The sequence below is a fragment of the Ambystoma mexicanum genome, chromosome 2q (genome assembly GCF_040938575.1).
Source record: "Ambystoma mexicanum isolate Mex_15411 chromosome 2q, UKY_AmexF1_1, whole genome shotgun sequence".
NCBI classification, from domain to species: domain Eukaryota; kingdom Metazoa; phylum Chordata; class Amphibia; order Caudata; family Ambystomatidae; genus Ambystoma; species Ambystoma mexicanum.
Genome location: NC_090924.1, coordinates 343,999,606 through 344,025,357, shown reverse-complemented (window position 1 = coordinate 344,025,357; position 25,752 = coordinate 343,999,606). Strand labels below are relative to the sequence as shown.

Genomic DNA, 25,752 nt, shown 5'->3' with positions numbered 1-25,752 from the left:
TTGCTGATAACATCCTCAATAACATTGTTGAACATATTCGGTATTTCTCCTGTTAAGAATAGATATCTGCAGACAAGCACAAGTAAAGATGGAAACACAACTGTGACATGCGCGCACACACACACACACCACGCACTGAAACGCAGAGGGCACACAAACACACAAGTGCCTGCATGTTATTAAACACAGACGCATGTTCAAGCGCCACGGAGTCCATCTTGACCATTAAACGGGCCACTGAGGGTCCCTCAAGATGCACTTACTTGAGGGCTTCTGCGTTCCGAAGTGAAGCTCCAGGTCCAGATACTTCACCATGTCGCTCAGCTTGTCGTACTCAGAGTCTTCGCCAAGCTGCCGGGGAGACGAGAGAGAAGTTATGGGGACCATCTCACCATGTCTCTCGTAGACCTCCAAGAAGAGGTGAATCCTGACCATGGGATGGCCACAAGTGGCCCTTAGAAATGGCCAGAAAGGTGTATCGATTGTATAAAGTGTTTTCCCCATAGGGCCTTGAAGTCTTTGCACGCATGATATAGGAGTCAAATTGGGTAGCAGGGTCGCAAGGCGGTTTATGATCGTTTTCACTGAGTCAGATTTGGGGATGCCCAAACTATCGAGGTCAGTGAACGTTCAAGGTGCATCACATCCAATCCAATGGGTGAGTCCCAGAGCAGTTATGGGTTTAGGAGAGCCCTGCAGTTCCCTCCCTCTCATATTGCCATTATCTAAAGGGAAGTGGATGTTTGGAGGGGGCTGACTGTGGAGCACATGGGCTTGGCTGCCGGCCACCTCACAAGTATCCAGCTATCGGGCATGACCCGGCTGCTGCATATTCATGGGACCCTCGAGGGATGGGCAGGCCCCCAGGCCTCCTAGTGCTACAAACACTAAGATAAAGGCTACCTTTCAATGATACTTTGCACAGTGCAAAGACATAAACACACAGGCATCCACGTGCTGGTGTGAGATCCGAATCTGCTCCATACTTGGCACCCAAGACCGTGCATGAAGGGTCGGGCATTTGCCTTGGACCTATCATTGAGTCCATGGTAGGTAGGCCTAAGTGACGATGTGGTCCTCTTTTGCCACACATGTCTGCTGTGGGTCGGGTGTGGCTGATGTCCCACCTACATCTGACCCTGCCCCTCGATGCCTTTTGCTGATACGTGTGAATGTCCTAGACACACTCTTTCACCATCTGCATCTAAGGAAGATGCAGTGCAGAGGCAATACTTTGTTGCAACTAATGTCAATTTTCACTTTTGTCCAAATAACATCTGTGCCGGTACTGTTTGTGCTTTCACAATTTAGTTTGTAAATATCCCCGTAAAATACACATCTTAGGGCACTAGAATTAAATTAAGTGTGCTAGATATGCCTGTTTCCTTGTGCATGTCCTAGGTTTCTTTGCACCATTACATGTACTCATCAACAACCAGCTAATCATTCCCAGATACCCACAATTTATCATAAAGGCCCCCTATTCAGGCACTGCCTCTGTTTCCTGGTTTGTTTCCCATGTACACCCCTTAAGATCAAAATGAAACCCCAATCTTCAACAAATGGCAAGATAAACACTTAAAGAATGTAGCGATGGACATCTTGGTAAAACAAGGCTAGTAGACAAATGGAGATAATTATTGACCTCCTCGAAACAGAATGTTCAGGGTGCAGTCAATAACTACTGATATTGACTGCACGCTGAACATTTTCAAAAGCGGACAGGGAAACCATAATGCAATTTCCAGGCAGGGTGTCTTTCAACAAGAAACTTCCTCTCTGGGAGGACTTTTTTTTTTCACAGTGACATCCAATTTAACAGTCTACAGCTGAAACATGGGAACATACTTTCACTTTCTAATAGAGAACCTGTTTACTTTTACATGTCGCTGAATGCGTGCTCATGTTAAAACCATTTCAGTTTAATCAAGTTTGCAATTGAAATACTTATCCTATGAAGACAATCTTGTCATTTAAACACTACCAAACAAAACCACATTTAATTTACTAAAGGAGTTTGTCTATTTCCTTTACTCACTATTAAAGTAACGTTTTTACTTGACCACCAAAACATGCATTGATTGCTACTACCACCAGGTGCAAATATCCTTATGGACATCGAGAGGGGCCATTATCACAATAAAGCGATAACATGCATAGACTCGTCTGAGATCCTCCAGACATAAGCTAAGCATATAAGGAAACTGGTCTGGGGAGGTGTCATGGGAGTTCTTAGGCATTAGGACATACTCGGCAGAAAAAGGGTAGTGAGTAAGGATACATGTTGTTGTATAATGCTGGGAATGCTAGACAGCTACTAATCTCCCCAGTGAAGTATTGTCAAGGAGGCTGAGAATGGCGCGTCTGCGCCTCACACTCTGTACGGACCTTTTGAGGATAACTTAAGAAGTCCAGTAAAATCGAGCCGCTCCAAATCCAAGGTCCAGGCTACCCAAGCATTACTCCAGCAAGGAGCACTCACAAGCCATGTGTGTGTAAATTGCGTATGTTTACATATAACATATGCGCGCTATGCTGTCTTTCTAGCGACCAATTTTTGCAGATGATTTCTTTTCTGCACATTTATTACCGCTTTTTTGCCTCAAAGTGCTGATGGTTAGTTTGGGTGAAGCAGTGGTGGATGGTTTAGGGTGGCACGGGATCCGGGGGGCGGGCAGTGGTCTCTTCCTGCATTTTGCACGAAAAAAACTGTAAAAAATCTGCAGTGAAACATTGGTCGGTATTTATTTATTTCATTGGGCATTTGTAAGGCGCTTATACATCAAGAAAGTGTGTTTCAAAGCGCCCAACACATGGAGCCCAAATGCCCCACTAGTGCGCAGATGATGTGTCATGAGGTGAAGAGTTCCCAGGCATTAGCGGTGCCCATCTGTATTTCATATGTACAAGATGCACACGATACATGCAGGCGGTGCACTTCAGCATTGAGGTGCGCTTAACAGGGCACAGCTGTATGTTCTTTGGGCTTTTCAATCCAGATCCCTGCTTTGAAATGAGCCTCCTGCTTGTCTAAGACACCAGGCCCAGACCTGCGGGTCGGGACACTGCCTCCTAAGTTTCCCTATGTTGGGATGCCACTAGGACTACCCCTATAAATTGCTTTCTCTTTTTAGCTCGGGCTATGGGAGACATAGGCTTGCTGTCTCTAGAACACTGCATGTTGATGGAAGAAGCAGCGGCACCACAGCACACGTAACTAACTCCCAGCCAGGCCTATAAAGTGTGCAGGGCTCTAGAGTGAATTTAGGGATGTGTGCATTTTTCCCCAATGGCTCGAATCAGCGCAATACAATTAGTTGTGAACAAGCCCTTGAGATGTTGTAGGTGGTCCCTGAGAAGCCAGACAGCTAATCTTATTAAATTAGGTTAATGGAGTTTGGCGTGATTCTGAAATGCGTTCAGCATATCCCCAGATGCTTTGGAGCAAAGCCTAGTAGATGTGCCCTCCCCTGCCAGCATTTGCATTTCCAGGTCATCTCACCTGCCCCCAGATGGTGCCCTCAGAATTTTCCACTTGCTCCCATCTTAGCCGCTTCACGCTCATGTGGCTGGACTCACTCCTGCGATGTAGAGCACGTGGCAGTAGTGGTGGTGCGCAGGGCACGGGAGGCAGGGGTGGGGGCGGAGGAGGCGGAGTCGGTAGAGGTACTGCCGGAGAGCGTCCCTCGCAGGGACCTACGGGCCGCAGGTGGGGATGTCCGCTGGCATCCAGAGTCAACTTCACTGGCTTGTGTTCATGGGCATGCTGGGGTGGTGGGGGAGGAGGGCTCATGGGTGGGGGAGGGATGTTGTCCGACATTGAGGAGTATGTCAGGGAGCTTCCGTCGTCGCTGCTGCTGACGTATTCACTTGCACTGCTCATCTCGTTGGTGTGAACACTACCCTGGTCGTCCAGGAAACTCATCTGTTTCAAGAGATGGAATTAAAAGAGAAAGTTTTAAAGTCTTTTTTTAGAAATTAACCAGGAATAGAATAAGGCTGTTCCAAAGATTATGGTCATTGGTCATTAAAGAAAGACATGTAATGGTGAAGGAGCCAAATCACAATGCAATAGAGTGAGCTTCTCAAAAGGCTGTCCCCAGAATCCCTGCACAGAATGCATAAAGGACCATCTTGTAGACATCACCAAAATGCGTCATCGCATTCACTGAACCCCGGCCCTGCTTCCCTTCGTTCCAGCCACCATTTGCCACTTTACGCCTCAACAGTAAATTCTGACCAAACAAAGACAGGCTTTCAGAGGCAAATTCTAAGATCCGGGATGCTAGGCGCAAAGGAAACTGGGAAATATTATTTTTGAACCTTACATTCTTTGCAAGGAGAGTAATAGAAAGCCATACACAAAAGACATATTTTTAAGAGACCCCACACAGTACCGCCCAATGCATGCCATTAGTTCATATAGTTGTTCTTCTCTGCTGCTTTCTCTGATCGAAGATGGCGCCTCCACACAGGAACCTGTCTCATAGTCTCACAGGCCGCGACCAGGGACCATACTAACAGTAGGGAACCCAACATAATGGGCGAAAACCGTGCGCCCCTAGCATCACTCAGGAATGTGTGTCTTTGACACTTTCTTTTTTGTTCTGGATTAGAAGATCTTGCTTTCTAGGGGGGGATGTATGGGGGATGCTTAGGTGTTCGTTCCAAAGCAGGTCAGTAAGGGAAATCCACTCATCATTCATGATAAAGGCTTCCGGTTTTATGGTATTTTTTTTCTTCTGCCTTTTCTGTCTGTATCCATATTTATTTTTTTGTCATACAAAGAGAATTCCCAGCCAGCATTTTTCTGCATTTTATTCTAATAAAAAATGCATTTATTAAAGCACTCATGCAGCCATGTAGGAAATAAATGCTATCTCAATTTTAAGATATAAGCAGTCAGCAATTTGAAAAACGTTAATGCTATTTTTATACCACTTTTACACTCTCTATGCTGCCAATCTGCAATGCGATTGGCCTGCGATACATGAGTGACATCATAGAGAACCAGACAGAAAGACCTGGTTTTCAATTTTTTTCCAATTTTTAAAAATAAGTACAGACAGAAAGCAGAATGATTTCAGTCTGTATTTATGTATAAAAATCAATAAAAACTGGAAGCCTTATTCATGATGTAGATGTCAAACGCTTGAAGGGGGCCCTGGCCTAATAGCAAGCCTTCAGAATAACACTGCTGTTTGGACGTTCACACAAGACAGACAGCACCCAGTGTTTCACACAGGAAAGCAATGACCCAAGGGAGTTGTATTCTTTGTATTTCTTTGTAAGCGGCATGGTATTTTCGATGAGAAACCCTGTACAGTAGGTCACAGCAGAGGTCAGAGCAGTCCAATGATTTGCTGCTTTACAAAAGAGTGAGACTAGCGGATTAAGGTCCAAGCGGGTATGGGGTCAAAATGAGACATGGTTATGGGACACTACAGAGGAACTGAACACCATTACATACAAGATATATATAGCATCCCAATTAAAAATAATTGTCTTCTGACATACAGGCCAAGGGGTTCAAGGGAAGGGATAGTGAGATTGGCCTATGGGCAATGTATACATGGTAGGGCAGTAGTTGCTAGCTTTATGTACAGGTGAGAGAAGTCGGTGAGGAATAATGAGGTGGGTGAGCGCAGGGCTAGGAGATATATTCAGGGCAGATTTGACTACTGGAATGGTGGAGATGATCTTGATGCGGAGAGGCTTTGAGTACCAGTGGTAGGGTGAGGAGGTAGCGTATGCCAGAGGTGACACACGATGAATGGGGACAGCGAGATGAAATAAACCATTAGAGCAAAGAGTATGGGATGGGGTGTATTGGGGGGTAGCGTAGCTGTAGGCAGGTAGAGAGAGAGGAGAATAATCCATGGATAGATTTCAAGACCAAGAGGAGATATTCGAATTGGAGTGAATGATGTATAGAGGCCCGACCGGCATTAAGACAAAGGGCAGAGGTGGGATTATTTTCCAGGAGGCTGTAAAGAGTGCAAGTTGCGAAATTCAATCCTTTGCTTCCTGGGGGGACAAAGGAATAGAGAGCAAGGCCCAGGAGGAAACTGGAACAGAAGTCCAGTCTGCTGAGAATGAGAGTGTCAGTGAGCGTTTTAACGGGGTGGTAGGTAAGGAGGTAGCAAACCATTCTAATGTTCATTAGGTTTAGCCTTTCATGGAGGTAAAGAAGTGGTGAAGATTGAGGGTGCTGTGAAATAGGACACAAAAGTTGTGAGGCTAAGGGTAGATGTGAGGATGTCGAAGGAAGGATCCAGGCAGGAAATGAGGGTGTAGGAGGCGGGCACAAGTAGAATGTCTTGATGGATCGGATGTCTAGGGGATGGCTGCTGGTACAGCCTGAGTAGCCGGGAGAAGGAGTGAAGGGAAGGTAGTGTAGGAGTGAGGAGTGGGGTGAAACAGGAAGGCGGTGGGAGGCAGGGCAGATAAGGTGCCTCTGATCGTAGAGATCCTGGAAGAATAGAGGGCAAAGTCATTAGTGGGAGCGAGGAGGAAATGGAACGTATTCTGGTGGTGAGTGCAGCATGTCCTTCTCAGAAGTGGAGAGTTTGCAGGAATGTGAGCTTAAGGAGGAGATAAGGTTAGTATAGTAGCAAGAAGTGACAGCTTCCGACGCAGTGCAGAGAGTGGGCAAACAGTCCTTATAGGAGGAAAGGAAACAAGGGGAGCAGGGATTTCGTCAGCGGCGTAGATGAAGCCGCTTGCATGGCCATCTTGACTTGTTTAATCTCAGGGGTGATCCAATGCTGAGGTCAGTGGTGAGAATGCATGAAGGTGTTAGCTGGGTAGTGGCGCTCAAAGGTGGAGTCAAGGGTAGAGTTGAAATCAAGCAAGGCCTGTCCATTAGAGGAGGCCTGTGTTGGGGAGACAGCTCATCTTGACTAGATAGGGAGCCAGAGAGTCAGGTTTGAATGATGTCATTTGGGAAACAAGGGGAGAGGGAGGGAGTCGTACAGTGGTCCTGAAGCACAGGGTGGAGTGGCCAGATGGAGAGGGGTGAATAGAAAGTATACCAATGAGGTGACAGGAATACACCATCCAGAAGGTTACCACCAATGTGAGTCTGTTTGTTTGTGTGGAGGGTGTCCAGTAATTGGTCGAGTGGATCGGGATATGTTGAAGGGGGTGACCAGATGAGATTACAGGCAGATTACATTCTCCTATAATGCCAATGGGAGCCAATGCCAATCTGGCCCTCAGTGAGCAGGGAATCAAGAATGAGATTCAAATAACGAAATAAAGAGTTACGGGGACCTGGGAGCCAATACATGAGAGTAATAGCCAGTTGGGTTGGAAAAAGGTGTTGAACGACAGTGTGTCACGAGGAGAAAGGCAGAAAGTTGGATGGTGGAAGAACGGCAGATGGGCTGGCTAGATGATCACTAAGCCAACCCCACTACTTCTCTTAGCCATTTTAGGAGGGCGGGAGAAAGTGGTAGAGATCTTTTGGTGGGCAGTGAGTGTGGTCATGCCATGGGGTTTCAGATGCAGTGATTTCTATCACAGATAGTTTAGGTTGTTGGGGATCAATGTGGTCAGTAAGGAAGGAAATGTTATTTAAAAGTGATTGGCCATTCTAAAGCCCAAAAGTGGGCGTGAAAGGGGAAGGATAGAGAAGGGGAGAGGGAGAGAATACCAAGTGATAGACGGGAGTGGGGGGTTAAATTGGTGGCAGATTCTCAGGAATCACCTTTGGCAATGTCACAGCAACTTTTAACACACCCAATGGGCACTTTGCATTATTACTGAGGTAATTTACAGTGGACACATTGCTAGGGGCATGGCTTATGCAAAACAAAAGAGGCGATGGGTGAAAGATTTGGAATTAATCGTAACCTCTGGCATTGCTCTGGGCAACCCTCCAGACCTTCGTTCTTCAGCCTACCAAGCCATTACATAAGGAGAAAGACCATATGCACATCAGGCTTGGACCCACCGCAAAAGGGGCAGTCCAGCCCGAACTGCTAGGTCACATCCCTTCTGCACGAGACAAGCATCCCCAGACATGTTTCAGCATCATCAGTGAGGAGTAGCTTGGGCCTTGAGGCCCGGCAGGCTCGGGACCCACGTCTGGGCAAACCCGTTCCACTTGGGGTGACTTATGCAAAATAAAAAAGGTGAAGGCTGCAAGGTTTGGAATTAATCCTAACCTCTGGCATTGCTCTGGGCAACCCTCCCGACCATCGTTCTTCAACCTGCTAAGCCATTACAAATTGGGCTTGGTCCCACCATAAAAGGGGCAGTCCAGCCTGAACTGCTAGGTCACATCCCTTTTACATGAGACCACAAGCATCACCAGATATGTTCTGGCCTCACTGGGTGTCTTCAGTAGCTTGGGTCTCTAGGTCCAGCAGGATCGGGACCCACATCTGGGCATATCTGTCCCACTTGGGGTGACTTATGCAAAACAAAAGAGGGGATTGCTTGTAAGCATGCTTCCGGTAGCTCCAAGTCACCCATTATTTCCACTGGGTGTGGCCAAAGGCTCCTGCAAGAGCCTGAAAGTGCCCACTGGGCATGTACTATAGGCCATTCCCAGAGGCCACTTAACTCAGGGTGTGGCCTTCAGCCATGTCTCGTACACCTGCAAGAAACACATATTTCGTGCACTGATCATGGCGTTTGGCCATTTCCTGTGAACTCTTTGCCCAGGGCATGCCGAGGCAGCTACAGCATACACCTTGTGCCTAGTGTGTCAATTTCTGAGCACAGACCCAGCACGCATCTACACCAGGTCCTTTGTGCGGTCTGCAGTTTTTGATGTCGAGTAGTGCAGCTTGTTTCCTTTTTGCAGCCACATTCAACACTTATGAGGCCTCCACGACGCTGCCAGTGGATGGCGGATGCCTCAGAGGACTGCAATATGCTGCTTTTAAAAGATGTTGCACAGCAGACAACAAGATCAGCCAATAAGAACTGACTTCAACTAAGCAGAATTGTTCTCATTAAAGTAGTAATTCAAAATTTTTGTTTCTTGAGGTCATGGACCCTGTTGGGTCTACTGACCCCAAAGGACCAATCAGAGCCTGGGAAAACAGTATGCGAGTCTGGTGATTGGTGCTAGGGTTTACAGTATCTCTAACTTCATCATGCCCTTTTTATCTGCATTTTTAAAATAGAATGCTGGTCGAATTTTCACCAGACCACATGATGACCATGTGATGATCACAAGTGGGACCGGGTGCTAGCTTTTCGTACTATTTTGGTGCAAATCTCTCCAGCAGTTCTCCCCGAAGGTGAGAGAACTAGATGACATTTCCAGAAGAATGTTGTCAGCTCTGTATTATCTAGGGAACTCTTTGTGCAGTTTCAACAAATGTTGGCTAAGTTTATTAACATCTGAAAAAGTGCTCTTCCTAAGGAGAATCTAACTAATCCATAAGTTCAGAGTGGCTTTCAGCAACATACATATATTTATAGGATTGCCACCTTATAGCCGTAGTCGGCGCCCTATAGCTAAGGTTAAACCGATGAACCATTGACTTTTTTGCAAACATTCTATTGCTAATAACTTTTGATTCGCTGGATGGATATAGCTGATATTTTTCAAATAAATTACTTGCCCTGGGCCGCCAAACTGAAACATTTCTGGCAAATTTGTCAAAAGGCCCAAAATTTGAAAGATATCAAAAAAGCTGTTTTTGGACAGACCCATTCATTTACCCATCGAGAAAGAGTCATCCTCTAGACACATGCAAAACAAACCGCTGGATGGATTTGCACCACATAGCAAACAGGTTGAGCACAAAGCAGTGCAGATGTGCCTTTTGTGGTTGTTTGGTGTAAAAACATGATGTTTCTTTTAAATTCAGTGCATAATGGGGCACCCACCGGTTAAAAAATAACTATATTTTCTATCCCTTGGTGTATTGTAGCACTGAGACTTTTCAGAAATGAAAAGCCACAATTGTTTTTATTGGTTGATGCCATCGATCCTGTGATAAACCTGTGAGAATTCGAAAAAATAATATTTACAGGAGGACATGAGGGGAGGCCGTCATTTCTTTTACACTTTTTGTCAAGGGTAGAGAAGTCTATTTTAACCCATTTACTTTCATCTCTATTTAGTAATATTGTGGGATTACCGCAGTGAATTGGTGATGATTACGTTAACGGAAGGGCATCGCGGGAAGAAACAAGGGAAGAATGATATTCGGAGAGGGGCCGGGGTAAGTTTCATTTCAGGGAGCATGTGGCTAGACCCAAAAAGGCGGCAAGTACATGTTGAGTTACACAGAGAAATAAAAAAGAATGTTAGTTTTGAATGCATTTTCGTTTTAATGCGAGAATCATAACAATATGTTTTCCCACAGGAATTATTTCCACTGTAATGGACCGCCTGTGGAAAAATGTAGTGGGGAAAAAAAGAAAGGTCCAAATGCCCACAACCAAAGGGGAGCATGGACTTTTACCCTTACCCCAATGGGTGCAAAGTGTGACAGTCCACAGCTGAAGGCTGTGGCCAGTGTGTCACAGTCTTTAATCCTAATTGGTGCAAAGTGGCAGTAGCCAAGGTCTTAAACGGCTGCGCCAAATACCAGTGGGGCAGGGTTATTTACTCCAAAGGAGAGACTGGGCACCGCTCTAAGTTGTGGTCACTGGCCACGAACACATGCCATGGCCAGTGTGTCATGTTGCAAAGTGGGACTGGACATGGCCAAAGGTAATGGCGAGTGGGCCATGGTTATTTACTAGTTCAGGTGGGGTAAGATGTTGTATGAAAATACCCCTCGAAATTCAGTGAAAAATCTTCCGTCCACACCTCCCAGCTACGGCACCTCATGATGCGGACCAGTCTTCCGTGCACGGTGGAACAGTGGTCTGCAGATGCCATACTGGTTAAAGGTCCGTCTGCTCCCCGTAGACGTCGTGCCATGGCTTAGTTGTGCAGAACGATTTGACAAAGCACCACATCGCAGCACCTGAGTACATGGTTGGGGGGTGTAAAGCAAGAGCAGAAATAGGGGTAGAAAAGGGGTTGTTTCCTTGACTTAAGGGATTTTGTTTAGTTTTTTGGGGACTTTTTTGGGGTTAAAGCTAGACTTAGAGTGCGGGTGTGAGATTAGTTGAGGTTGCAGGGTTTGGAAAAGTGTATGTTTCTAGATAGAGTGATTCAACTGTTTTGTGCTGTAAGTCCTTTGTATATATGTTTTACTTAGTTTGTTATTTTAGAGGTTTGAGGGGGGTATCATAACTCACTGGCCCAGTGTCAAGGTTGTCCTGATACCCTTTAGTTTGCTTTTCTGCTGGCTAGAGCCCTCACTTGAAGGTGGGGTGGTATCTTAGGGTAAATCCAACCGCAGATACCTTTCTAAAATAGGTCTTGACATTCTGTTGTATTTGCCGTGCGGGCCGAGCCCCTCACCTCGATTTTCTTGGTTAGTCAAAGTAGTGAAGAGGAAACTTCCTGTAGTCAGGGAAAGACACTTTTGTAATAGAGAAGGCTGTCCTAGTAAAAGAAGAGAAAGCTAGAGCAGCAGAGCTGTAGTGGAAACCATTGCACTCCTCCTATGCTCGAGTGGTGGGGATAAATATTGTCTGGCAAGTGTTTTTGATAAAATGCTGTCTTAAAAATGCTGTCTTCTGTGTATGAGTGAGAAGTAGAATTGAAGTAAATAGTGAAGTGGGGTAATTGTGGTATAGGCGAGTACAGTGAATGAGTGTGAAGGGCAACTAAGGAATTGGGAGAGTGTCAAAAGAGAGCTCTTTCATGCCGCAGGTTCAGCTTAGTATCAGATTTTTTGGGAAACAATGTTTTGATAACTTGGATTGAAGTTTGGAGACTCAGTTGAATCATTTATTCCATGTGTTGCCCGCAAATAAAGCAAACATTTTAAAATATCATAAGGAATGTTTGCGGGAGAGTAAGGGGGAAATGATAGCCTCTGGGCCCATTGAGGGATCCTATTATACAGGGATATTGGAGAACCTGCATACCTTTTCAACTCCAAAGCACAAGGGTTTGAAGCTAGAAAAGAAAAACATCTTGGAATTATGGAGGATGTATGAAAAAAGCAGGAAGGGCCATAATGTTGACATTGTGGGGGAAGGGCTGAAAAAGGAGGGCACAGGAATTTCTTCTGCACTGCCATCGTATGGGTGCTATCCTTTATCACCCGCAGAGGGGTACACAGACCCTGAGTTGGTACCACCATTTTCCCTGGCGGCTACTCCAGTGGCTGCAAGACGGACAGAGGTAACTCCTCCATCAGCTACGATTTCTAAGAACTGGAATTCTAAAGAAAGTGGAAGGGTAACTCCTTCAATGGTTAGGGCTGCAGAGAGGTTTAAAATAAAGAGCGGTAAGGGGATAACTCCCCCAACTGCTAGGTTAGCAGATAGATTAAGGGTGGAGGAGCAAGAAAGAGTAAGACTGATATTTAGAAGAGCAAAGGAAGGATTGGAAATGAGAGAGAAAGGAGAGGTAAGGCCTCTTCCTGCGAGGATAGGGCATAGATTGCGAAGAGTAGTAGATGCGCAGGAACAGAAATGATTAAGGAAGCACTATGGTTAGAGGAGGAAGAGTTAATTCTGTTATGGCGGCAGATAGATGTAGAGAGGTAGGAAGTGAGAAGACAGGTAAGGGACGTAGAAGGAGGAAGGTAGAGGCATGAGCAGGTTATTGTTAAATTGGACAACTCGATGATCAGAATGGTTGAGGTGGACATGGAGAACAGGGTTGCAGCCATGGGTACAGAGGCTGAGCAGGGAGGACGGGAGATGGCACCCTATGGTAGTGCTGGATATGCCTCCATAACTGTAGAAGGATTAGGGGATGAAGCAGCAGGAGTAGAGGATGAAGAAGATGAATGGGATGTCGAGCAAGGAAATCAGGGTGTAGTCATCCTACCTTCCGCTCCAGTAGCAGGGATAGAAAGCAAACCATGGAACCAAAGGACATGTCACAGTATTCACATGGCTGTAGTAAGTGGTAGGGGAGAGATGGGGAAGCCCCAGTATCAACAGGCATAAATCAGTTTCCGTTGCTCAAGAAGGGTCTGTGAAGGGTGTATTATATCCCGTAGTCACAAATGGACCGGAATAATTTGATGAAGATACTTCTTTCACTCACTGCATGGGCGGGGAAGTGGATTTATGCATTAGGGAAACACACTGCTGGTGTCATGTTGGCCATAGCGGACATGAAGAGCTTATTCACGGCCCTTATGGGGGAGCGGTCAGACGAACTTTGGAAGAGGTCGCGGTATCCAGGAGTTCAGTTGGATACAATTACCCATGATGGAACAGATTTTAATAATCTCAGGGCACAGTTATGGGGAGCCTTGCAGATTATGTACCCCGATAAACATGATATCAATTCGATTTTAGCTAAAACGATGGAATTGGAGGATGATCCTGTCTCACACATCCAGTTAATTAATGAGATGTGGGGTGCAGAAACGGGATAAGCATGGGACAAGAATGTGGCTTTTTTTTACCACATGCTGAAGAAGGGACTTCCAAAAGAAGTTCAGCATGATTTAGATAAAGTAGTAGAGATAGAGGACAAGAGTTGGCCAGAATTTCAGGCATACCTTGTGCATTTCTGCAAGAGAAGACAGGAAAAGGAGAGGGATAATGTATCGCATGCACAAAAAGCAGAGGCTAAGCTTGTTCAAATGAATTGGCAAATATTTATTTAGAAGGGGCAGTAATTACAAATTCTATGGAGTTACAGCATGGGCAACCGGTACAACAAGGACACAGTGAACCGGGTATGACGCAGGGTTGGTTGGGCAGGTATGTTCCTGGGCCAAGGTCAATTAGTGGGTCTCTCAGGGACAGAGGTATATTTTCACTGGGAAGTGGGTCATTTGGCGGGTTCGGAGAAATGGGTCCACAGTTTAATGGGCCAACAGGAAATAATTATGGGATTCAGTGTTGGTCATGTGGAAGGTTGGGGCATGTGCCACAGGATTGTCGGGAACGGCCACAGTACTTTAACACGGGAGCTCAACAGATGCAGGCCCCGACCCTGGCATATGTCCCAGGTCATGTGCAATTGCAGCAGGCACGGGTTGAACATTACCCAGCAACTGGGGCTGCACAGACCTTTGGGACCAAACTGACCTTGCCAGCACAAGCATCAGTGCAGACATAGGACAATAATCCTTTACCCCAAGAAACAGTTGTGCAGTACAATGCAGCAAATGTTTTCGGGGAAATCCCTTTTCTCTCCGAGGTGCTAATATGTACCAGGAGAAGGACAGCCACAGGGATCTCTTATGTGTACAGTCCCGTCTAGTACCACGATCCGGAGGAGGAACCCCAGATAGGTGAGCAGGTAGATGACCAAACGTTTTCAGTTATGGTTGACACAGGAGCTACTCAGTCTTGAATTAAGGAAGGTAAGTTCCCCTTGTCAGGCAAAACAATGGACATGCAGTGATTCTCTGGGGCTGTCCTGTCGGTTCCTTATACTGAAAATCTATGTATCAATGTAAATAATCAAAATGTATCAGCCCCTTTGTTGTATTGTATGGATACCCCAGCAGATCGTTTACGAAGGGAGAATATGAGCAAATTGCATATGCTGATTGCCTTCACAGAGGAAGGTATTGTATGCTCAACCCCAGGGTTCTTTCCGGTAAGGGAGGCAGCGCATTTTCAGACCTATTGTAGCGACAGTGCGATTAGGGGGGTTCATGTGCATACAGCATTGTTTCGTTATGGGGTGAGGGTTTTGTTGAGTTGGGTCCCAGGGATAAGAAATCAGGCCTGGCAAGTACCATTTGAGTTTTTATTTCAGCCTGATGTGCCACAGGAAATAATGCAAGGCACCGTTGTTACAATTCTCTTAGAGGCTGTAGTGATTAAGAAGAACAGGGTGGTTCTTTCAGGCACAGATGAGGAAGGCAGAGAGTGGTGCACAGTTCTGTGCATCGATCCAACCTTATTGCTAATTGACATGTCTGACAAGTAATTGTTCGAAGACACTGAAGATACAAGAGACTTGGTCTTTGAAATTGGGGTTCCTTGCCAGATAGCGATAGAGCAATGGGAAGTATCACAGACCATGCTCATCGTTAAAGATACATCTTTTTGAAGGGAGGGTTTGGGAAAGGGCTGGACCATTTATGTACCAGCAATGCTCATGATATGGGCCTGCTAAAAAGTGTTGGAGCAGAGAGGATAAAATTGAAACCTGGTGCAATATTACCACGGGTTAAGCAGTACCCCATGTCCAAGGAGGCAGACAAAGTGATTTATGATACCAATATGGCGTTGTTAAAGTATGGCATAATACAAGCCACTGTGTCCCCATGCAATATGGCTTTCTATCCTGTAAAGAAGGCAAAGGGGTCCAGTTGGAGAACGGTCCAGGATTTGCAACCCCTCAATAATATTTTTGAGGCGGAATTTCCTGTGGTACTGCATCCTGCCACCATTCTCTGTAACATCCATACTGGGTCAACACACTTCATGGTAGTTTATTTGAAGAATGCATTTTTCACTGTTCCCATACACCCCAATTCTCAGTACCTCATAGCGCTTACATATTGTGGTCAAAGATTCAAACACACAAGGTTGCACCCAGGGGTACTGCGAATCTCCAAGTATTTTTAACAGGGTTGTTCAGATGGATTTGGGGAAGTTACATGTAACCATAACCATAATTCAGTACATGGACGATTTATTGGTCTGCAGCATTTCAGAGGAGCAGTGTCGAGGAGACTCAATAACGCTCCTCACCGTGCTAGTGGAGAAGGGGTATAAAGTGGACAAGGAGAAATTGCAATACTGGCAAACAGTGGTAATTCATTTGGGCCAAGTAATATCGCCTGCAGGAAGGTAGGTAATGCTAGAGCGAGCCACTGCAGTTTAAAATACGCCTCAACTAGTCACAGTGAAACAAATCCAGTAGTTTTTGGGGCTTTGTAACTATTACAGATCATGGATTCACGATTACTATAGTTATGTGAGTCCCTTATTGCAGGGTCTAAAGGAAGCACAGAAGGCAAAAAGTCTGAATAGAATAGTCTGAGCGAATGGGGACTTGCTTTCGGGAACTCAAGACTGCGATCAGCAAAGCCCCAGTCCTGGTGAACCCCAAATTAAAAGAAGCAATTTTTTCTTTTTTCCAATACAAATGGGCAAGTGATGGCAGCGGTCCTGACACAGCAGACAATGCAAGGCCACAAAGCGTATTACAGCAGACTCCTAGGCCCAGTGATGCAGGGACAATTCCCTTGCAAACAAGCTCTGGCAGCAGCAACTTATGCAATTCAAAGATCTTTAACCATTACATTGGGTTGACCGGTGACATTGTATGTAGAGCATGCAGTTTTTGTGATTCTAGAAAAATCTAAATCCACATTGATGACTCAAAGTTTCAGGGTATGAGGTCATCTTATCAAATTCATCAATTTATTCCATGTGATGTCATCTAGTAAATCCCACGCCATTTGTAGCAGAGCCGGTGCAGTCTACGGATATTGTTCACAATTATACCATGTATGAGGGGGAAGAGGAAGAGAGGGTAAATGTGAAAGAGGTATGCCCTGGAGGGAGCGAGGTGATTTTTGTTGATGGGTCTTTGTACTCTGCACGAGTGTCAAAAATGGTGGCACTTATAGAGGCGCTAGAAATGTGTAAGGGGAAGGTGGTCACTGTTTATTCTGAATCTACATACGTCACCTCCACCATCAGGATGGCACAGAAGAGGATTTAGAAGGTCTGACGGGTCCCCTATCCAGCACGTTGTGCTGCTATTCCAGCTAATTAAAGCTTTAACCTTGCCAGCAGAGATAAGTCTAATGAAGTGTGCTGCCCACAGTAACCACACTAATTCAATAGCTTTCGGAAATAATGCCGCAGACAGGGCGGTGAAGGAAGTGGCATATTTTCCTTTCACAGATTCCCAGAAAAAGGAAACCATGTACCAACAAGTACAGTTACCAGCCACGTACACTGCAGTTCTGGTGCTTGAAGTAATAGAAATACAAGGAAAAGCACCTAGCGAAAAAACAGGAGCTCTGGAAAAAGGGGGATGTGTTCTCTCACCCACAGATTTGCTTTGGAGACAGGAGGTGACAGGGAATGTAGTAATGCCTGTAGTGCTGCTTCTTTCAGTCCTACAGCAACCACACTACCCATCCCATACTTCTCGATGACAAATTACAGCAGAGCTCCAGGAGGACTGGTTTATCCCTAAGTTACAGGAACAAGTAAGTCAATTTGTAGGGAATTGTGTATATGCAAGGAGGTAAATCACGGAAATACCATGAGGTCAGTGCGGGGGATTTTGCCCAGGCCCTTAGGTCCATTCAAGGAGCTGGGCATAATAAAGAGGTGCAGTAATTACAGATATCTTATTGTGGTGGCTCGTCCATTTTCCCGTGGCTTGAGGTTGGTTCCCGCATACACCCTGATGCTAAATCGGCGTCGAGATTTCTGGTGAGGGAGGTATTTCCGAGGTGGAGAATTTGGGAAGTTTTAAAATCCGACAACGGAGCCCACTTCTTCAATGCCTTGTTCACAGAAATCACTTTTCTGCCAGGAATAAAGCATCAATTGTGCTCAGTGTACCACCTGCAGGCCGATGGGATCACAGAGATTCTCAAAGGGGTCCTTAAGACCGAGTTAGACGAATTGTGTGCAGAGTTACATAAATCATGGCTCATCTGCCTACCACTAGCTTTGTTTTACATACAAAATCAGCAAGGGAAGGACCACCATTAAAGCCCTCACGAAATCATGACTGGCTGCATGGTACATACACCCCTCTCACCAACACTTATGACATCAGATGCACACAAGACCGCAACAGTCTTAGGAGAAGAGTTTGAGGAGTATCTTAAAGCATTAACAAAAATTGTTAAGATGTTATCCTCATAAATTGTATCTTCTCACCAACAGACAACAGGAAACAGCAGTGAGACTACTGACGATCAGTGCAAGATACAGCTTCTCCCTGGGGACAGGGTCTACATTCGCACCTTCATGCGTCGCTGGAATGAGTAGTGTTTCCATGGGCCACATGTAGTAGTCTACGCAACTCTGACTGCCGTGAACGTGGGAGACAATAAGAGTTGGATCCACCTGAAAGACACTCAAAGTGATAAAAGCACTCCTCCACCTGTACAGGAGCAGGCATAGAAGTTAAGTACGGCCTAGGGATTCACCTGTCATTTCAGTGCAAGAGGGGTTGGATGGAGATCTAAATAATGTTTGTATAAGAAAAGGAATGTTTATGATTGTAAATCGTGTAACAATTAATGTTTTTGTGGGTTTTTTGGTCCTTGGGTCGTCATGTCTGAAGATGATAAATGGAAACCAATTTGAATTGTCTAATCTTATGAAGTATGAGGAGAAAATGTGAAGAGGAAAAAGAAATGTTGATAATGATTTTTTCGATAATGATGATGATAAGTTAAATCCCATAATGGATGCACATGGTTTAGCAGCTGACAACGTATGTTATGGCCACATGAGGAAGGTGGGGAGAGAGAGATCCATAGGATATTGGTACTTCTGCTGTATCATTCCCCATGCTTCTTGTGTAGCTAAGGTGTTTATTCCAAATGAGATGGAGGTAGCAGATACACTTTGTCTAGTGCACTTAGCCCTGTGCAGGGTTCAAAGGTAGTTTAAAGGACAATCAATTACAGCATCAGTTATACCAAGTGATGAGGACTGTTCAATGGCCGAGTGGGCAGAGCACAACAAAATTAGGTGTACTCAAAGAGTTCAATTGATTTTGGAAGGAGCTATTTAAAAAAAAAGAAAACAATGGGAGCAAGGGGTGAAGAGTTGGAGAGCTGGAGGAATGAGGGGATTCTTGGAAGAAAGGGTGGCAAAAATAAAGAGTGTGGGTCAGTATGGAAAAATAATTTGCAGTATCTGATGTGGTTCAAAGAACAAGAAAAAGCTGTTAAGATATAGACACTTACCCATTTTTCTCTATGTTTTAAGGGCAATAGCATGGTGCCCATTGGCACAAATGGGAACTGCAGTAGCACTCTGTACATTGTGGATTTGGGCGGAGGCACGGCTGCTCTTCTCAACAACATCTGTATCTGTGGACAGCATGCATACAGGAAGTTGCCTCCAGACTGCCTACGTGGGTGCAGTCTCTCTACCCTTCATGTGCCCGTCTTTGTAATCCCTGAAGAGCACTTGATTTTGACCCATTCAATGCCTGAAATTGCATCTATGCTCCCTTCGTCTCCTGTTCCCCTTGCATACCCTTCATCCACATATAAAGACAAATTGGAGACTATGGGCTTCATTACAATTTTGCCAAACTATAAGCCTGTGCTTCAGTGTCCCCATTCCTGTGGAGTCCAATGCGACTCCACAGGAATGGGGATTTAACGTTCTGCCGCTACTCATGATATCCTGGTGGCACCGGGATTTCAGGTCATGGAAACTGTGTTATGTGTCGGCGGTACTGCCAACCTCGTAATGAGGGCCATTATATCTGATGGTGGAAATCCTGGATAATTATTATGAAGGAAAAGGTCCAACTACCTCTCAGCAGCATCATCACAGGCTTTAGCAGACATTCCTGATCGATATCGGCTGTTTAGCCACACAAAAACATTTTTACTTGGCACCTGGCATTCATGCAGCAGCAAATGCCAAATGGCTCCAGGTGACCAGGTATGAACTCTTGCTCTTTGTGAACACTTCGGAGTCAGCGTTTAGTGCCATTCAGGAACAATTGCGGACACTGAGGTTCATAACTTTGAAAAACTAGTACATTTTCAACCCCCTGACAGCAATGAAGGGTGTATTATGCTGGAAAATAGGGAGCACCTTCTGTACATGTGTGCCTCCAAATGACACAGAGAATGGCATGCGTACCAGAACTACTCTTGTGCTGCATAAACGGAAAGAGGTCATGGAAACTGAGGCTGGGATCACCAATGACTCATGAGTAGACTCTTTGTTTGCATGGGCCTTGGTGTGAAGATTTTGATGCTTATGTTTGTCTTTTTACTTATTCTTTTTTGTTCCTGCCAGCTAGTTTTATTTTGTTGCTCTGCCGAGATACCAACAGGTGCAGCCATGATGATTGCAACCCTGTCCAAGACTAGGGCCACCAGTACTTCATCCCATATGAGTACTCAAACTGAAGCCATTTTGTTTTCTCCACCAAATTGGCATGCTTGTTTAAAGCGGGGGGTAGATTGCTGAAATGGTTGGGGGGACGAGTCAGGTTGATTCAGCGGAGGAGTATGCCCACATTGAGACCGGGGTGAGAGATGGTTGTAGAGCTGTTTCCCAAGAGGATGATTATGATGTGTTAGTTAAAGTATTAACTAAAGGGGGAATGTTGGGGTGGTCAAGAAGGGTCCCTTCTATTATGAGGAATTCATGTTGGGACCGTCATATTGATGACTGGGGGTAGCGAACTGAGCGTGGTTGACATTTTTTCCAGAACTGATACAATATTAGTTTGCATGTGCGCAGAAAGATAACGCATCAAATCTACTAAATGTAAAAACATACATTTACCTTAATATAAATACATGGGAAACTCATGAATCTCAATATAAATGCCCTTTTCACAATGAATCAGAACATATTGGTTAGGGCTCTCTTGAAAAAATACACTTAGAGCTTCTAAACAGGTTTTCAGATGACAGAAGGCAGGTAAAAGAGTAATCTCAATCTTTGCAGTCAGCATATGCAGAAATATCATTGAGTTTATGGTCTGATAAGTCTCGTTGATAGTAGATATAATCTCCTGATGTTTGAGTGCGTGACTCAAAGAGTTTCATTGTTTAATCTAGTCAGAAGTAAAAACACTGGATATGCAAAATGCTTAAAGCTATTTAGGAGTTTAAATAGTGCAATAAAGTGGGAGCCTTGTAGCTTGTGAAGTTGCAAGGGAACAGATGTTATCTTCTCTTTTATATTAAAATGTTTAGAGATGGTTAGTCATGTGTTCGATTAAGTGTGTTTCCAGGTCATCAGAGGTTATATATAGCCACATAATTTAGAAGGTCTTTTAAAGGCGACATGAGTCTGTGGAATGGAGATCGTAATGGTTCAAAGAAAATCCTGTGTAGACAGACCTTCCTCTATTTGCTAAAATCCGTCAGCGAGACCATGTGCAATTATACTTAAAGTTAAAGGTGTTAGGCCAGATATTGCCAGCAATGAATTATGTTTTCAATACTAATGTTTAAACCATGCACCAACGTCAGGACCTACGGATGTGCGTGATTATTTTGATTGCGAAAATGTCAAATCCGAAAATTACGAATTCAAAATTTTAACAAAGGAAATAATCATGCACATTACCACCGCCCACCATCCCCGCTCCCTTCACCTCCCTAACCCTTAAAACACCCATACTTACCTCTAGTGCCCAACTTACTTGTACTCCTTCACTGCTGCGCAGACCCTGCAACGTGAGTTCCACCTCCCCATTAAAAAACTTGTTGTCCCCTGCTTTCCTTTGTATGGAAGTGGGGGACACCCCCGCCACCCCTCAATACCCATAATGTTGATCAAGTGGTACAGGGGACACAGCCGCAACCCCCGGTCACCTTGATCGTCATTATGGGTTTTCGTTAACTTAGGTACTGCCAGATTGCGCAGGTTTTGTGCATTTGTTTTTTTTTCGATTTTTTATGCTGATACCAGGTCCTACTAAAATGGATCCCAAGAAGTGGTGTTTTTTAATATGATCTGAAGATAATAATGAAGATAAGCCTGACCAATGAAAATGGAAGAATTGGGGGAAGATGGGATTTCTTTGAAGAGGTTTTGTCCAATCATATTTGCTGGGTGGTGAGTAATACATGTATCTGAGAGTGTTTTAAATTGTTGCACAAAGTATATAAACTGCCAACTGATGTTGTATTGTTGAGAATTAGGTTAGTTTGGTCCTGCCACACTATCTAACCATTCCCCGAAGCTTTTGTATAATAAACTTGTTTTATGTACAACCATGAACTTGCTTCTTAAGTGGTGAGCCTGTTTTGGGTTAAGGTGATAAAAGGTCCACCCCCACAGTTATGAATTGCCTGAGGGAGTTCCAGAGATACGGAGTGAGGATGAAAAACCTGCAGCCACCAACTTCAACTCCTTCAAAAGATTTGAAAATGAAGAGCATAGAGGTCTGGCCAGAGAATGGCACATGAATGTCTTGACCAGGAACGAAGAGCCTCAGAGATTGAAGGCTCAGTGATTGATACGCAGGGAACTTAAACTTCATTTTCTTTGCCACACAAAACCAGTTCAGAAAGGCAATTGTTGGGAGGATGTGTCATGTCTATGGAGTGTGAAAAGCAGGTGATCTACAGGGCTCTTGTTTCGCTGATTTGTGCAGAAGGGGAAGATGGGAAGGTCCAGGAAGAGGTTGCTTCTGTAATAGTCTGGAAGAAATGAGGGAGTGTACCAGGCTGTCTGTCTGTGAATGTCAAATATGTTAGGACTCCTTTGAGAGTGTGAAAGTGGAAGAAGCAGGAGCTCACCACTTGATTGACCTGGGATGAAACAGGCAGAAAGAAATTAACATAAAAGCAAAAGCCAGGGTTCCCGAAGAGGAAATGAGGGGAGGTCAGGGACAGCGGGCAAACAACAGGGTTTAAAGTTTGATACTGTAATTCATGATCAGACTTTGACCTTGTCATCTTTCAGCTTTAGTTTATTTGATTTCATCCAGCAGTGGATGGCTCCAATGCATTGTGAGAAAGAATGGACAATACAGGGGGCGTCTTTAGTCTTTAGTATGAGAAGAATGTGGGTGTCATCCACGTAGGAGTAGCATTCTGAATAATCTGATTAAATGGTCAGAAAGGTTAAAGGTAGATACCGAAGGGAAGAGGGCAGAGTAAGGAGCCTTGCCAGATCCCCAAGGAATTACAATTAGACGTAAGAAGATATTCCTGGTGTTCTCTGTCTGAAAGGAAGGCAGAACTCAAGGAGAGCACTGCACTCCCTACACCAGTCGCCGTCCGAGGAGAGGTGGTCAGAGGTGTTGAAGGCTGCAGAGCAGTCCAGCTGTATCAAGCACTAACTCTGTACAAATCCAAGAGTATTCTCAAATCATCAAGCACATGAGGAAAAACTCATTGCTTGTGGGGTTGTTAAGTAAATCATAGTTCTAAATACATGTCTGAAGTTGGAACACAACAACTTTAGCACTAAGGTGTAGGTTGAGGGTAGCCCTCCAAAAATTAGAGGGTTAATTGAGCAAAGGAGTGGTGATCATATGCGTGAGCAGGGGTGGGGGAGAGAAGGAGGCGTTCAAAGCAAGAACACAGGGAACAACTACGAAAAATGTGAATTAGAGGGACTCCTAGAACATGGGCAGATGACTTTCATGGAGAGAGGAGGGTGAATTCCTGGAGGTGTTGCGAATGGAATAGAAAATGACTGGGAATGATTATGAAGAAACAGAGCTGGCGGGGAAGAGGAACTTACATGGAGGGACACTAGGGTACGAGGATGTGGAGGTGGCAGTCTTGCCAGAGGAGATGCTAGCGAGATCTGTTCAGAGAGAAGCACAGGGGGCAGAGAGGGAGGAGGAGGCCCAGGTGTGGACTGGGAACCAAACGTGGCCCTGGAAATGTTTTTCAAAGTGGCTCCATATTACAGCGTGTGAGCCCAGCCCTTCTATATAGAGTTTGGGAGGTTATCCACCCAAGTCAATTTGCAAAATCAACCCAAACAGTGAATTCTAAAGCACATAGGTCCCTGTATAGGAATTCAAAACGCAGTTTAAACATAAGACAAATAACTGTCTTAAACCATTTCTTAAGAGGGAGGAATTACATACTGGAAGGTTATAAAAAAAAGTCTTTGCTCAAATGGGTGTGGAGGATGAGGACAGATGGAAGGAAGGCGTTTGGGTATTTGTGAGAGAGTTTAAGAGGAACAGAAAACCAGTGTAGCCACACAAAAGAGGCCTGTGGTGTGCACCTGCATGTAGGACCTTCCAACGCTGGAGGACAGTGTAGAAGATGCTGAACAATTAAATATTTAAGGGCAGGAAAAGAACAGAAGAAGGCTCTTTAGCTTCTTTCACAAGTACTAAGTGTTTCTTTAAATAATATTTGTGGTTTTTATTTGGACACTGCATCCTTGGATTATTAGACTGTCCTAGAATTTCGCTTGGCCCCTTGTTTATAACTTTTTAAAATCTGCTGATCCCTGTTCTTAAGTGGACTTGACTTTCAAAACTCTTTTATTTGTTACAGTAAAATCAACAATGAGTGTCTGAAGTTGTTGCTGGACCTTCCACTTAATTTATTGCAGTAGATAAAGGGGGTAACCTAATGCTAATTTCCAAAACCTAATCGTGTCTCACTTTGATATCAACTGGACCGCTTCTTTTCCAGTGGTTCCCCTTGTCTCAAACATGACAACTGGCAGAAGAATACCGCACAGGTTCTGTGTGAGGAAAACCTTGCATTTCACCTTGAAAAGACAAGGATGCAGAGGTCTCCAAGGCAACTGAAACCGTCAATAACGATCACGTTTGAAGATTGGTTGTCCACCGTAGTCTTTTCACAATGCCATTGCAAAGCTGCCTGTGCCTTTAGGTTTTAAGGTCCACTCCTTGGTGGCCAAGGTATTTCTGCTGCTTTTCTCAGGCATTCTTCTGACGGAAATGTTAACAGATACGGCACAGGGTTCTACAAATGTTTCCACCAAGATTTCCAAGGTCCCCGATGAACACATGACCACCTGCATCAAGGCATGGATTTGGGCTTGATAACAGTGCAAAATAATCCTGAGCCGCTCTTTCGCACCACTCACTGTCTAGGATGGTTGGACTTGGCCTCTTCATCTGAGTGGCCCATCCGATGCATCAGAAGTCCAGATCCGGGGTCCAGACTCACCTCTGGATGCCTTACATTGGTGCGCAGCAGACACATTCCGCTCCCATTGACCACTTAACTAATGGGATCAAGAGGACTTCAGCAGAGAAGGGGACCTTGCTGAACGGCAAATAGTAAAGGGTGAGCCTTTTCTCCGGGCTTGCACTTCTTGAACTTCGCCAGGCCCCCTGCCAAAATGGCAGTGGCCTCACCAGTAAAGTGTATTCCGCGAGGTGTTTATCATTTGTGTCCTTGATGTGGTGCTTTGTGAGCCTCTGTGTGCTCCCCTCCAATCTCTCTTCCCAGCTGGAGCTGATTTCGTAGCTTCCTATCTCCCGCCACCGCTTGACTGGTTCTAGGCTTCTTTCTTTCTCAATTTCTCACTCTGGAAATGGGCTCCACCCACTCTTGCTTCCCCACTTCCACCCCCCCCCTCCTGAGGGATATGGGATTCCCCTCACTTCCCCTCCCCCATGTTTGTCACATTGCTTAAAATGTTCTCTCTACCAATGGTTGATGTAATTTGATCCTCCAAAAGTTGTCTTCTATTTGCCTAACTTTCACCCTTCACGAGAGTGAAGCCAAATATTTTTAGGGTGATAAAGGTCCGCTAGTGGTTGATCCCAGTGACGTCTATGTAAGGTATTAAGCCTGTTAGGAGGGTGGCATGAGGCAAGCTGCTGACACTTAATGTGCTCATCACTAAAAGTGATAGTACAAACAATTGCATGGAAATACCCCAAAAGACCGAAAGAAAAGACCGAATGGCATATTTTACCAAATTTAGGCTCTACGAAAAGTTCGATCAAATATGCCATGCAAACCCATTATAGCAAACAAGGGGAAATGGGGTAGCGGGGGTGTCCCCCTGCGACAATCAATAAAAAGATATGTAATTAAAAAATTAAAGCGGAAAGGCCCCTGTGGCGCGGGTTTCCAAGCACTT

General features: G+C 45.0%; 1 protein-coding gene across 2 annotated transcripts in view; it reads right to left on the bottom strand.

The window, feature by feature from the left end:
• The window catches only part of GRID2IP (Grid2 interacting protein), an 837,949-nt gene that overhangs the window by 105,076 nt on the left and 707,121 nt on the right, over window positions 1–25,752 (bottom strand). For both annotated transcript variants that reach the window (XM_069647354.1, XM_069647355.1), the window contains 2 exons: window positions 3,503–3,925; window positions 264–351 (listed from right to left, as the gene is read on the bottom strand). In XM_069647354.1, coding sequence (XP_069503455.1) covers window positions 264–351; window positions 3,503–3,925 — 511 coding nt within the window. The remainder of the gene's footprint in view (window positions 1–263; window positions 352–3,502; window positions 3,926–25,752) is intronic.